The 15,133-nt window shown below is 46.3% G+C and overlaps 1 protein-coding gene across 3 annotated transcripts in view; it reads left to right on the forward strand.

The window, feature by feature from the left end:
- LOC144603894 (protein tweety homolog 3-like) overlaps positions 1-15,133 on the forward strand; it is a 114,157-nt gene that overhangs the window by 41,388 nt on the left and 57,636 nt on the right. For all 3 annotated transcript variants that reach the window (XM_078417688.1, XM_078417690.1, XM_078417689.1), the window contains exon 2: positions 11,672-11,838. In XM_078417688.1, coding sequence (XP_078273814.1) covers positions 11,672-11,838 — 167 coding nt within the window. The remainder of the gene's footprint in view (positions 1-11,671; positions 11,839-15,133) is intronic.

A 15,133-nucleotide genomic window follows, 5' to 3' on the forward strand; every position in this document is an offset into this window, starting at 1 on the left:
TAAATCGTCCTTTGTCAATTGTATTTTTAACATCGACTTAGCTCATGATAGTCAGACAAAGTGTTTTTCTACTGATTTTATTATTTGGAACAAGCTGGATGGAGGCGGTGTTATTTCTTGAGCATGTCCAAGCGGCAGAGTAGTTTTTGTTTATTCCCCTTGTGAGATTTGTGGGGCAGCTGTATAAGGTCACATTGGTTTGAGGATAATGTGGATTTGCATGTGGAAGCTATACTTGGAGAGCTAGAATGATGATTATTTGTAAGTGTCCTGGATTGTAACTGATCCGGGTTGTTTTCCTTTCTTTTTCTCTTTTCTTTTATTTTCTGGTTCTTTTTACTCATTTCTCTTTTATCTGACTCGGCTCTTTAATTTCCCCACCAACATATTTGCCTTCACCCTTCTTGACCCCTTCTCCAGACTTCCAAATACTCTTGACTCTTTGGAGCCTGCCTCCCCCCCCCCCCCCCCCCCGTCACTGGTTTTCCCGTTGTTTTTCTTCTCCCCTACTTCCCCCTCCCCCCCCCCCTCAACTCCATACCCACTGGCTCTGATTGCTCTCAGCTTCTTCATGACTGATATTACCCCCTCCACTTTTTGACATTGCTCCCCATTTCTCAGCAGTGTTCCACTTTCTTTAACTTCACAGCTGGACACTATTGTGGTTCTAAGTGATGGTATTTCCTCAGATTATTTAATTTCTTTAGATTTGAATGGGGGAGCAGGGAGAGGATAATAATTCTGAGTCATGAATAAAGAAGTCAAAAGCTTCATCAATTTTCCATAGCGCACACTATTATAAATAATAGATGGTCCATCATGGTGCCTTATTGGAAGAATTGTTCTTTTATCATGATGCCTGTGGCTAGTTCAGTTTTTTCATGTGATTTTGTAGTTATATACAATGGAATTTATTCGATTTTCATCAATGTAAAACTCAATCATCTTTCAGTGTGCTTGATGAATTGAAAATGTTTTAAACTGTTGAAGTTGTGAGATGGTACTCCTTTTTGGTATAATTTCAACTTGGCTAAATAGATGGAATATCAAGTGTAATAAAAAGGAACTGCTGATTGTGGATGATCAGCCATGATCACAATGAATGGCGGTGCTGGCTCGAAGGGACAAATGGCCTCCTCCTGCACCTATTTTCTATGTTTCTAATCAAAGAGAGACAGAAAACGCTGGAGTTACTCATTGGGTCAGGCAGCATCTCTGGATAAAATGAATAGATGATGTTTCGGGTCAGGAACATTGTCCATTGTTCGGACTGATTTGGGTGGGGAGGGGGATACTGGAAGCAAGAAAAGACCAGGACAAATCAGGGCTGGCAATAGATGACCTCGGGCAAGGAGGTTCCATGATAGGCCAATGGTTGGCTAGATATGGTGTGATTCCAAGAGGGATCATAATCATACTTTATTAGCCAAGTATGTTTTGCAACATACGAGGAATTTGATTTGCCTTACAGTCATACCAATAAAAAGCAACAAGACACAAAATACATTTTAACATAAACATCCACCACAGTGACTCCTCCACTTTCCTCACTGTGATGGAAGGTGAAGAAAACGTTCATTCTCTTCCCTTCTTTGTTTTCCCGCGGTTGGGGGCCTCAAGCCTTCCGTTGACAGGACGATCTTGGCTCCCGTGGCCGGCAGTCGGGCCCTCCGCGTCGGGGCGATCAAGCTCCCGCATTGGGGGGATCTCAGCTCCCCGTGCTGGGCGATCAACCCAGGGTATGGGCTAGTCGAACCTCCTGCGACTTTGGAGCTTCCAGACATCAGTCTCTAACTGAGACTGCGAGCTCCCCGATGGACTCGCCCAACATTGGGAACATTTTTCCTGCATCTAGCTTGTCCAGTCCTTTTATAATTTTATATGTTTATATAAGATCCCCTCTCATCTTTCTAAACTCCAGTGAATACAAGCCTAGTCTTTTTAATCTTTCCTCATATGTCAGTTCCGCCATCCCAGGGATCAATCTCGTGAACCTTCGCTGCACTGCCTCAATTACAAGGATGCCCTTCCTCACTTTAGGAGACCAAAACTTACACAATACTCCAGATGTGGTCTTACCAGGCCCTATACAACTGCAGAAGAACCTCTTTACTCCTATACTGAAATACTCTTGTTATGAAGGCCAATATTCCATTAGCTCTCTTCACTGCCTGCTGTACCTGCACGCCATCTTTCAGTGACTGGTGTACAAGGACACCCAGGCCTCGCTACACCTCCCGCTTACCTAACCTATCTCCATTGAGATAGCAAGTCCACAGCCCCACGGTGGGGCTCACAGTCAGTCGCGAGCAAGGCCTCCAGCTCCATGATGTTCAGACGCAGAGCGACCGGTGATACAATCCGAAAAACAATCGCATCTCCGGCAAGGTAAAAGATTGAAAAAAAAGTTTCCCCGACCCCTTCCCCCACCCTCCACATAAAACAAACCAGTGAACATTAACACAAACTTTGAAAACACACTAAAAATAACAAAAAAAGACAAAAGGGCAGACAGACCGATGGCGAGGCTGCTATCGCTGATGGTGCCACCCGGTGGAACTCTGGAACAGGTTAATCGACCTTTAGTGTAGGAGGGAAGGGGGGTGGGGGTTCTGTACTAGTTACCTAGAACTAGTGAATTCAACATTCATACCGCTGGGATGTAAGCTTTTCAAACAAAATATAAGGTGCTCTTCCTCCAATTTGCTTGTGGCCTCACCCTGACAGTGAAAGAGGCCCAGGACAAAGGTCAATATGGGAATGGGGAGTCTATTGTTGATTGAATCACTCCATTGTTATATTATGCTTTGCCATATATTTGTTTTGATCTGGAATAATGTAGCATCCATTTTAAGCCGAGAAGCTGGCCATTTGGAACATCATGCCAATGTTAGCTATTTGGAAAACATTTTAAAATTGTTACCACCTAGCTTTTGTTGTTCCACAATCTGCATTAGTAACCTGTTCAATAATGTCCATTTCTACTATAATACTGAATTTGAACCGGATGGTGCAAATCAAAAGTTGAGCAGCAGATCTTCCTTTGGTTGTGTTGCAGAGTGGAGGATGGTGATAATAAGGCTGGGCAGAAGACCACTGAACAACAGGATAGATTAAAAAAAATTAAACCTAGTGCAGATAGCACAATTCAACTGGAAAACAAGAGGCTGGGATTGGGCAGTAATAACAGGATTGCTGGAATTCACCTTGCAAGTGTATTGTGTTTACAATGTCATATGCCAATGCTTTAAACTGGGCAGTGCATTAGAATTATCTGTTCAATTGGTGAGTTTGTTTAAAAGGTTACTGACGATCAGATGAAAAAATTAAAGCGTAGTAATAAATTGGGTAGAGATGACGGCGGAAATCTCTAAGGTCAGGGTGGAAATGTCACGGTTAAGAAGGCATAGCTTTAAGGTAAGGGGTATGGGGCAAAGTTTAAAGTAAATGCATGGGGTGAGGTTTTTTTACCCAAAGACTGGTGAGTGTCTAGAATGTGATCCCAGGGATGGTGATGGTAGCAGATATAATTGTGACATTTAAGAGGCTTTTAAATAGACACATGGATATGGAGGGATATGGATCACATGCAGGCAGAGGAGATTAGTTTAACTTGACATCATGTTTGGCGCAGACCTTGTGAGCCGAAGGGCCTGTTCTTGTGCTGCAGTGTTATGTTTTAAATTCAAATTATTAAAATATTACTTTTTGACTTGAGACACTTGGATTAATATCTGATAATGTATTCATGGATTTTTTTAACCGAATATTCCAGAGTCCTCTTTGTCTGTAATGTTGCAGTCATATTACTATGTTTTGAACCAGTGTAGGCAATGGATGAGAATCATGCAGTTAATTGGTAAATTAGACAGACAGATGAAATTTGATCTACAAGTACGATGGAATGGAGGAGGAAAGAAATGACAATCAAATGGAATGATTTTAAAGAGGATGAAGAAATAGAATTTCAGGAGTCAGGATAAGTCAAGGAATTGTCAAAATGAGAAATGGCTCTATTAATAAAGGTTAAACGAGGTTAAAAAGAAGAAATGCAAGGTGCCAAACCCTTTATGAAGCAGCAATAAATTCAGTTCTGGGTATCACACGAGGAAATGTCGATGAAAGTGCAGGAAAATGTTTACTTCAATGATATCAGGGTGAAAGGCAGATTTTTAAAAAACTGCAAGGCAAACGTAGCAGGTCAAGCAGCTTCTCTGGGATGGGGTAGGAATTTGTCGACATTTCTGGTTGAGACCCTGCATCTGGACTGAGTGGAGAGGGTGAGGGGTGTGATAGGGGCCAATCGATTAATGGTGAACTGAGGAGGGATGAAAGATGACGGGCAGATGGAGCAATGTTGGGAGACAGAGACCAGAGGGGAGATAGATGGAACTTGTTTGCAGAACTCTCATCACAGAGAGGAGGAGAACTTCTTTGTAGAACTCTCGTCGGACGAAGGAGCTTGACCTGAAACATCACCCATTCCTTCTCTCCAGAGATGCTGCCTGTCCCGTTGAGTTACTCCAGCATTTTGTGTCTATTTTGGGTGATAGGTGGAAGCAGACAAGGAGGGAAAAAAGCAGATGCAGCTAGGTGGGGGCAGGGGAGGGCGGCATTGGAGACAGCTGCTGGAGGCTGTCAAACAAGAGCACCACTTCTTTGTAGATTAGTTACAAGATCAATTGCAGAAAGGTCAAAAACCAGAGAGCATCGATTTGAGGTGATCAGTTCTTTCGCCTGCAGTGACAAGTAGAGCTTTCTGGGGGATTTATGTCTTGTCAACAAACCACAAGGTCTGAAATAGAACAGCAAATGTTTGGCTATCAGCATCTAGAAGGTAAAAACCGCTTACTATTCTGGTTGGAAATCTTCATCAAAACTGAACACTAAACTTTGAAGCGTAAGAGGCAATGAAACCACAAACACTTTAATCACAAGCAAAGTTGTTAATTTGCTGAATGACCTGCTATTTGCTTATTAGAAACACAATAAAGCTAATTTCTGCAAGGTTTTAAGTGTGGGGAAACTAGTTTAAATGGTTAAAACCAACAGTAAGACCACCAGTAAATTCCAACTCTACCCATTTATTCCAACTGTTCTTGTTAATGCTGTGTGCAACCTGCCTTTTCAATGATATGTACATCAGAACAGATATTTTGAAGACTGGTTCTAGCTTTGAATTAATAGCTGCTACTTCCACAGAATTGTATAACTTGTAGTGAGTCCAAACGAGCGGTATTATTCAAATACTTTATTGTCGGTAAAACCCGTGACAAACGCACGCACTTACTTTTGGACTAACACTAACTTCGCGAACTAATCTAATCTCTATCTACAGTTTGGCACCAGGCATCTAAATACCCCGCGCTCCCTCACCCCGTGACCGTAAACCAATCCGAGGGTTCTAGACTACCTGGCCAATCCCTATGTCCCTACATGACCCCCCCAGAACCCTCGAAACCATACCTCACGGGCGCCCGAACCTCCCGCCCAGAACGTGTACGGAGGGGGGAAACCGATACCCCCAGCGTGACAGGAGGCGGGGTGGACGCCGCCGCTGGAGGCGATGGGGGGTCCACTGGAGCGGAGGGTGTAGGTGACGGGGGGCACTTGATCAACAACGGCAGCCCGGGCCCAACCATAGGCGGCGGAGGCCCAAGAGGTGGTAAACTGGGCGCCGCTGGCGGGAACAGTCGAGCGGCCACAGGCCGGCCCCGGCGCGGCGGCTGAACCACCGACACGGGGAGGTCCTGGTCCAAATGGGCCGGCTTGAGACGGGACACTGAAACAAGCTCATGACGATTTCCTACCTGCAAGGTGAAGGTTACAGTCCCTCTTTTGAGCACCTGGAACGGGCCCTGGTAAACCGGCTGGAGAGGGGGGCGGTGGCAATCTTTCCGAAGAAACACGAAATCACAGCCCCGCAATTCCGACGGAACGTGAACTGCTGTGCTTCCGTGACTGGAGGTCGGGACTGGAGCCAGAGAACCCACCCGTGCCCGGAGGGAGCCCAAGACTGACGTGACGGATGGCGGCAAGGCGGGAGTGGAAGGGAGAATGTCACCCGGCACCCGCAGGGGCGAACCGTAGACGAGCTCGGCCGAAGATGTGCCCAGCTCGGCCCGCGGGGCCGTACGAATGCCGAGGAGGACCCAAGGCAGCTGGTCAGCCCAATCGTAGACAGTCAGGCGAGCACAGAGGGACGCCTTCAGCTGCCGATGGAAACGCTCAACCATCCCGTTGGCTTGGGGATGATAGGCGGTGGTCTGCTGTAATCGAGAACCATACAGCTGTGCCAGCGCGGCCCAGAGGGACGAGGTGAACTGGGATCCCCGATCTGTAGTGATAATAGCCGGGACCCCGAAACGAGCCACCCAATGCAACGCCAGGGCCCGTGCACAGGAGGCCGCCGAGGTGTCCGACAACGGGAGCGCCTCCGGCCAACGAGTGAACCGATCAACCACCGTCAGTAGATGAGTGTAACCCCTAGAATAGGGCAATGGACCCACCAAATCCACATGGATGTGGAAAAAACGGATGGGGGGAACCTCGAATCTCTGGTATGGGGGCTGGACATGACGATGGACTTTGGAGGTCTGGCACGGAATGCAGGCGCGTGCCCAGGCTGCCACCTGCTTTCGCATGCCATGCCAGACAAACCGGTCAGCCACCATGGCTGAAGTCGCCCTGATGGACGGATGTGCCAGGCCATGAATGGCCTCAAAAACCTTACGCCGCAGAGCGGCAGGCACCACCGGGCGAGGGCGTGGGAGGGAAACGTCACACCACAACTTGGTACCTGTGGGGCCACACGCCAACTGCTCCAAACGCAGTCCCGAGGTTGTGGAGGCGTACACCGCGGCAGTTCCTTCTAGGCGCTGAGCCTCTGCTAGCTCCTGGAAATCCACCTGTTTACCCACCACGACTACGGAGGGAATGGCCGGCCGGGACAGGGCATCAGCAACGGCATTCAGCCTACCCGCAATATGATGGACATCGGTCGGAAACTCCGAAATCAGGGTTAGGTGCCGCTGCTGGCGAGCCGACCATGGATCAGAAACCTTAGCAAAAGCGAATGTCAGAGGTTTGTGATCCGTGTAGGCCACGAAAGAACGGCCTTCTAAAAAATAACGGAAGTGGCGGACTGCTAAATAAAGGGCCAGGAGCTCCCTATCGAACGCACTGTACTTGAGCTCCGCTCGAGAGAGCTGCCTGCTGAAAAACGCCAAAGGCTGCCAATTACCGTCGACCTGCTGCTCCAAAACCCCACCCACCGCCACGTCTGAGGCATCCACCGTCAGAGCCGTGGGGGCGGAGGAGCGCGGGTGCACCAGCATGGTGGCGTTGGCGAGGGCCTGTTTGACCGCAACAAAAGCCGTCTCCGCAGCTACGGACCATACCAACTCAGCGGGGTTACCCGCGAGACATTGAAAAAGGGGGCGCATGACCCGAGCTGCTGCAGGCACGAACCGATGATAGAAATTCACCATGCCCACGAATTCCTGCAAGCCCTTGATGGTAGTCGGGCGGGGGAAAGAGCGGACCGCGTCCACTTTAGCTGGTAAAGGAGTGGCACCGGCCGGAGTAACCCTGTGACCCAAAAAATCCACCGTCGACAGGCCGAATTGGCATTTGTCCGGATGGAGAATCAGGCCATGGTCTTGCAGCCTCTGGAACACCGTGCGGAGGTGGACCAAGTGCTCCTGGACCGAACGGCTGGCAATCAATATATCGTCAAGGTAAATAAAGACAAACGGCAACCCTCGACCCACCCGGTCCATCAGACGCTGGAATGCCTGAGCTGCATTTTTAAGGCCGAAAGGCATACGCAACCACTCAAACAGTCCGAACGGATTAATGGTCGCCGTTTTTGGAATGTCCGGCGGGTGGACCGGGATCTGATGGTATCCCCGCACCAAATCAATTTTTGAAAATATTGTAGCCCCCTCCAGGCTAGCTGAGATGTCCTGAATGTGTGGAATCGGGTAGCGGTCCGGCCGTGTTGCCGCGTTGAGTCGACGGAAGTCACCACATGGTCTCCACCCCTCAGACGCTTTGGAAACCATGTGCAAGGGGGAGGCCCACGGACTACTCGAAGGCCGAATAATTCCCAACCTTTCCAAGTTTAGGAACTCCTCTCGCGCCCTGGCCAGCTTGTCGGGTGGGAGGCGCCGTGCCCGGGCAAAAACCGGCGGCCCCTCGGTTGGGATGAAATGGACGACCCCGTGCTTCTCAGAAGGTGAATCAAAACGCTGGACGAGGAGCTGCGGGAAGTCGGCTAGGACCGCATCGAACTGACCGGGAGCCGTGGTAATGGACTGGATTACTAGGCTGGGTGGGGCGGCGCTTGTAGAAGCCTCTGGTCCAGTACCCTGAGGCCGTACATCAGCCGAGGGTTGCAGGCCCCTCCCTCGGACGTCTGCGACCAAAGAAAACGCCCATAGGAAATCTGCACCCAATATGGCCTGGCCCACATCCGCAACGATGAATTCCCAACGGTAAGTCCTGGACTCGAAGGTCAGGGACATAGTCCTTTTACCATATGTACGGATGGTGCTACCATTCACTGCAATTAGGGGCGGGCCCTTCCCCCCCCACTCGAACTTCGCAGTCATAGGGGAGCACAATACTTACGACCGCTCCCGTATCCACTAGAAAAACGATCCCGGTACTCTGATCTGTAGCGTAGAGGCGGTAGTTACGACCAATCGAGACTGCCTCTACAGTCGATCGGCCCAGGCGTTTCCCGGAAACGAACACGGGGATCTACAGCTTCGTGCCTCGCTGCCCCACCGCCGATGGAAAGAGCACCAGCCACGCCTATCCGGCTCTGTTGGTCGAGCCCGCTGCCAATGAACAGGCGCCGCCGCCCTCTCTTGGCGGGCCGACTGCGAAGTAGCGGCCGATGCGTCGCTCTCCCGGCCGCACCCCCGACTGCCGCTGGGCCTCGAGACCCGGTTAACGGAGCCGTCTCGGGTGTTGCGCTCCCTAACGAGCGTGTCGGCCTTCTCGGCGAACGCTACCGGATCTTCAAAAGAGACGTCCGCCAACACCAACCTGACGTCCCCAGGTAGCTTCTCCCGAAAGGCCGCTTCGAATATCATGCATGGCTGATGGTCGCCCGCCAAAGTCAGCATCTCGGACATCATCTCCGACGGCAACCGCTGCCCCAGGTCTGGCAAATGGAGGAGCTTCAGAGCCCGCTGGTTCTGAGCCCAGCCGAAGGTCCGCAGCAGGAGCCTCTTGAGCCCCACGTACTGGTTCGTTTGGGGTGGACTGGTCAGGTATCGGCTGACCCGCGCAGCCACCTCCGCCTGCAGACAGCTCACCAGGTGGTGGTACTTCTCCTGGTCTTCCTCCACCCTTTTAAGATGGAACTGCGATTCTGCCTGCACAAACCACAGGTGCGGCTGATGGGCCCAGAACGGCGGTAGATGAATCTCACCCGCGCTCGCTCCCGCCTGCGACATGCTGCTGCTTGCTTCTTGCGTTCGAGGTCACCAATGTAGTGAGTCCAAACGAGCGGTATTATTCAAATACTTTATTGTCGGTAAAACCCGTGACAAACGCACGCACTTACTTTTGGACTAACACTAACTTCGCGAACTAATCTAATCTCTATCTACAGTTTGGCGCCAGGCATTTAAATACCCCGCGCTCCCTCACCCCGTGACCGTAAACCAATCCGAGGGTTCTAGACTACCTGGCCAATCCCTATGTCCCTACAAACTCCTCAATATAACCCCTGAGCGTATGAGTCAGGAAGTCATGATACAGCCTAGAACATGGACTTTGGTTGGGCTATACTTGGAGTATTGTGTTCATTTCTGGTTGCCCCATTATGAGAAGGACACGGAGGCTTTGGGAAGATTGCTCTGAAATGCCGGAGATTGTCGGGAGACCTGGTAGAATTATATACAATTTTGAGAGGCATAGATAGGGTAGGTAGTCAGAACCTTTATCCCAGGATGGAAATGTCAAAAAGGAGAAGGTAAAGATTTAAGGTGAGATGGGCAAAGTTTAAAGGTGATGTGCAGGATGGGTTTTTTTTACACAGAGGGTGGTGGAAACACTTGGCCCAACTTGCCCACTCCAACCAACATGTTCCATCTACATTAGTCCCACCTTCTTGGGGGGGGGGGGGGGGGTTCTCCTGCATTCTGGCAAACATTAATCCTCGGTCTACATCACTGAAACAGATTATTTGATGATTCATCTAATTGTAGTTTGTGTGATTCTTTCTGTTTTTCCAATTCGTGACTGCTTCAAAACTCAATTAGCTGTTAAAGATAACTCAAGTTTCTATATTCTATACTGTCATGACAGCTTATGTCATTGATTTAAATATTTACCCAAGTATGTCTAAAGTTCAAGATCCACCAGCTGTTTGTGCTATGATAAAGTTGTTAAAATGAGTCACCTTGTGATTACATTTTGAATGTTTGCTTATCTCATTACATCATTGTCTTTCTGATTTCCTGCTGTTGTTTCCTGTCCAAGTGCTTTAATGTTTGTTTTGTACTTCAACATTTCTCTGCATTAACAAAATAATTCTTGCTGGAACTTGTATGAGATGGCAGTGGGTGATTTTGTTTTTTTCCCCTTGATTCTATATATTATTCTGGTGCGAATACAATGCCCTTTTATGCTCGTGGTACATTTAGGATTGTGCCTTAGTCTCTAAATGATGGAATACTATGCTGAAGGAAGGAACTGCAGATGCCAGTTTGCATCGAAGATAGACATAAAATGCTGGAGTAATTCAGCGGAACAGGCAGCATCTCTGGAGAGAAGGGTGACATTTCGGGTCAAAACGTCACCCATTCCTTCTCTACGGAGATGCTGCCTGTTCCGCTGAGTTACTCCGGCATTTTGTGTCTATCTTCGGAATATTAAGCTGTTTTTTCCCCCTCTTAACAGAAAGCTACCGTAGGTATCTATTATTTGCAGGTAGAATTCCACTTCAATGATTTTAAGTGGTTAAATACATATCTTGGATAATTTTTGAATTGGTTGAGTGAAATGTTTAATGTAACATTAAACAACACCAATGTGCATTCACAGCTGTTTCCCAGCAGCAGTTTGGGTGTGCAGTTATTTAAAAACTATTCAAAGGTCAAGATGACCTTTTTTTAAAGATTATCAAAGCGACAAAGGTTGAATTAATCCAATTTTCATATAGATGCCAATTTAGCTTAGTTTGATTTAGTGTTGCCCTTCGGCCCATTGAGTCCGCGCTAGAGATCTCTGTACATTAGCACTATCCTACAGACTAGGGACAATTTACATTTTTATCCGGATGCCAAATTAACCGCCAAACCTGCACGTCTTTGGAGTGTGGGAGGAAACCGGGGCACCTGGGGAAAACCCATGTGGTCACCGGGAGAACGAACAACTCTCAGATTTTGATAAATAATAAAAATTCAAATATGCTCAAGTACCTTCAATCTAGAACCAATAATCTCTGCTGCTTACGTTGATTACGGTGATGCCAATAGTATGAAGTGCTTTTATATACTCAATGTTGCACACACAGACTAAAATTGATTAGTATGTTGGTTAAATAATGCATCGGTTTGAAATTTCTGAATGTTAATGGATTAACCTGTTGATGTGTTTAATTTAAATATTAATCCTTTTCTCATCATCACCATCCCACTTTGTTTTCCAGTCACTCCTGCTGTTGGGTGGAATTGCTCTCGTTTGTCTGGCCCTCAACCTCCTCTTCCTTCTCTTCTATTCCTTTTGGCTCTGCTGTCGACGGAAGAGTGAAGATCAGCCAAATGCAGACTGTTGCTGTACAGCATGGTGTGTGATCATAGCAACACTTGTGTGCAGGTGAGGTCAGAGTTTATTGAAGCTTGAGTTTTTATTTCCCTGTCAATGCCGGCTCTGTCTGCATGACGGGGCGGGGCGGGGTGAGGTGAGGAGTGATGTTGCGTTCCTAAAAAACTGTAGACCATTTTCAAGAATGTGAAGCCACATTATCTGTACATGCATTAAGAAATATGAGTTGAAACCAAAATTAATTTCATGTTTGTTTTTACTCATTTTTTGAGAGTGAATTTTTATTCCATATTTCATTATTTGATTTAGTATTGATTTGTGAATTCCATGGCGGCGATTTCTGTTTCCTGAACAGCGGTAATAAGATGTGTAGGAAGGAACTGTAGATGCTAGGGAATTAATTGGAAATTCAATCAGATTCAGCTGAGCTTATTGTCATATACACCAGGGTACAATGAAATTCCTTGTTCACATTGCGCTGACAGGGTAAACAGAACACATACAGTAATGACAAACACAATAAATGCAATGGCGAGTGCAAAACAGCCGAATGGTGAAAGGTTGTAGTGTAATCCGAAGAAGGCTAACCGACTGAAGGATCAGTCTGAAGAAGGGTGTCGACACGAAACGTCACCCATTCATTCTCTCTAGAGATGCTGCCTGTCCCGCTGAGTTACTCCAGCATTTTGTGTCTCTCAAGGTTTCTTTAACTGTTTTAAGAGGAGCTTCACACGAAATATTGCCACTCTCTGGCACCTTTTTAGGAAATTATGCTTGGTCTTGGTTGGAGTGCTGTCAGAGAATGGCATACAGCACTAGATTCCCTTGTTTGAAAAGCATGTAGAGGCAGGGCATATAATTCAGGGAATATTGATAAGGATGATACCAGAAATGCGAGCGTATATGTACATAAGGAGAAGAAAGGCAGACTGGGTTTCTTGAGAAGGCTGAGGGGGTGATTTAATGGAGGCCACTGATAAATGATTATTGCAAAGAAATCCAAAAGGGTATCCAGAATAAAAGTCACTGCCCAAAGACTGAAAATGTGGGATTGAAGCGAATAATGTAGAAGCATTGAAGGGAAAGCTGGACAAGCATAGGAGGAAACTAGAAAAATGTTAAGTTGATAGATTTAACTCAGGAAAGACAGGAAGAAGTTTGAGTGGAGTATGCTGTCTGCTTGGTTTCTTTGGGGAGTTTCTACAACATGGGTTATGGGGAGACTTGATAGAAGTATATAAAATTATGAGACACATAGATAGGGTAGACAATCAGAACCTTTTTCCCAGGGTGGAAATGTTTTGACACTGGAGGGCATAGCTGTAAGGTGATGAGGGAAAGTGTTTTTACACAGAGAGTAGTGGGGGCTTGGAATGCTTTGCCAGGGCTGGTGGTGGAAGCAGATACGATAGTGGTGTTTAAGAGGCTTTTAGAAGGGCGCGTGGAAGCACAGGGAAAAGAGGGATATGGATCATGTACAGGCAGATGAGATCAGTTTAATGGCACAAACATTGTCGGCCAAAGGAACGGTTCCTGCGCAGTACTGTCCTATGTTCTATAACATCCATGTATGTGTTTTCATACATGGCCTCTGCCTATCAAAGTCATATTAATGGAAGGACTTAAGAAATCTAAATGCTTAAAGATATGAGGCAAAAGAAAAGCAGAAGCATTATTGTCTACCTTTTCATATATTGGTTGCATAATATTTTTGAAGACTGCTGAACAGGTCACAATCCCTGCCTCTGGTTAGGGAATGTTGTGATGTGGATATAAGAAAAATATTTTGGTGAATGATTAATGAATGCAGCTGTTATCTTGAAACAAACCAGTTTAATAATTACATTACTTCATCTTAGTAACGTCAATTTTGCTGTAATCTCTATGTTGATCCCATGTTCTCTACATAGAAAAATAAATTGCGATGCTTCCAGTTCCCACTTTTATGTGCATGATGTGGATTATTTGAGCTTAACAGATTTTTTAAAAAGCTTTTCATACGGTACCTCAAAATAGTTCAATAAACTCAACTAATTTGGAGTCTGTGGTGGTAGGGGGAAACAAGAGGCTATTTATTTAGTGACCCTGGATTGATGAGAAGGTGAAAAATCATGTCACAATAGATGCATCAGGCACTTTCTCAATTATTTCTGTAATATATTACCAAATATATAGAAGGTAGAGAGGAAATTGCAGGTGCCCTGGCCGAGATTTGCGAGTTGTCATTAAATACGGGTGAGGTTCCGGAAGACTGGAGGGTGGCAAATGTTATGATAAGAAGGGTTGCTGGGAAAAGACTTTTCCTAGAGCTGGGGAATCAAGAACCTGAGGAGCAACATTGATTTAAGGTGAGGGGGAAAGATTTCATAGGAACCCAAGGGGAATCTTTTTTTACACAAAAGGTGGTAGGTATAAGGTACGAGCTGCCGGAGAAGGTAGTTGAGGCAGGTATTATCACAATACTTAAAAAAACATTTGGACAGGTACGTGGATAGGATAGGTTTCGAGGGATATAGGCCAAACACAGGCAGGAGGAGTAGTGTAGATGGGGCATTTTGGTTGGTGTGGGCAAGTTGGGCCGAAGGGCCTGTTTCCACATTGAAAGACTCTACGACTATGAATGATTATTGACAATATATCAGCCATTCAGTTGGATATGGCTAACAAGCTGTTCTGCTCTACTCTGATTGTGAATCAATTTGTTCATAAAACAGTAAATTAAAAGTAATAGAAAGCAGGTTACAGCAATTTATCTCGAAATAGCTGAGTTAATTCTCTAGAAAGATCAACTGAGCTGAGGATAGTTAAATCCAAATTATGCACATAAAATTAATTGCTGCCATTTACAGTGGTATAAGTCACAAAATTTACTTGAATGGGCATCGTACAATTACCTCCACTCCACGACATGCAGAAGAAGTGTGTGTAATTTGTGTTCCCTCTAATATTTTTCTCCTTCAAAATTTGTTGATGGCAACATTTCTTAATAATGTAAACCACTTTACCTTCAGCACAACATGGAAGATGTATCAGCCATTTCATTTTTTTTCTAGATCCTTTTTAAGGGGAAATTTGCAGAAACATTCTTGCTGTGTCATTGGATATAGAATTTTGGATATAGAACTTCCATGAATAAAAAATCATCCATCCAGATGTGAAAATGGATGTAATTCAATCTAGCGTGTAGGAGTGTGGGACATTTGTTGGAAAAATTAAACTTGAGGTTTACAGATGCAGTGCAGAAACAGGTCCTTCGGCCCACGAAGTCCTCGCCGACCAGCGATCCCCGTACACCAACACCATCCTACATACTAGGGACAATTTACAATTTTTCTCATGGTCAGAG

Source organism: Rhinoraja longicauda, chromosome 21, assembly GCF_053455715.1.
Source record: "Rhinoraja longicauda isolate Sanriku21f chromosome 21, sRhiLon1.1, whole genome shotgun sequence".
In the NCBI taxonomy this organism is placed as follows: Eukaryota; Metazoa; Chordata; class Chondrichthyes; order Rajiformes; family Arhynchobatidae; genus Rhinoraja; species Rhinoraja longicauda.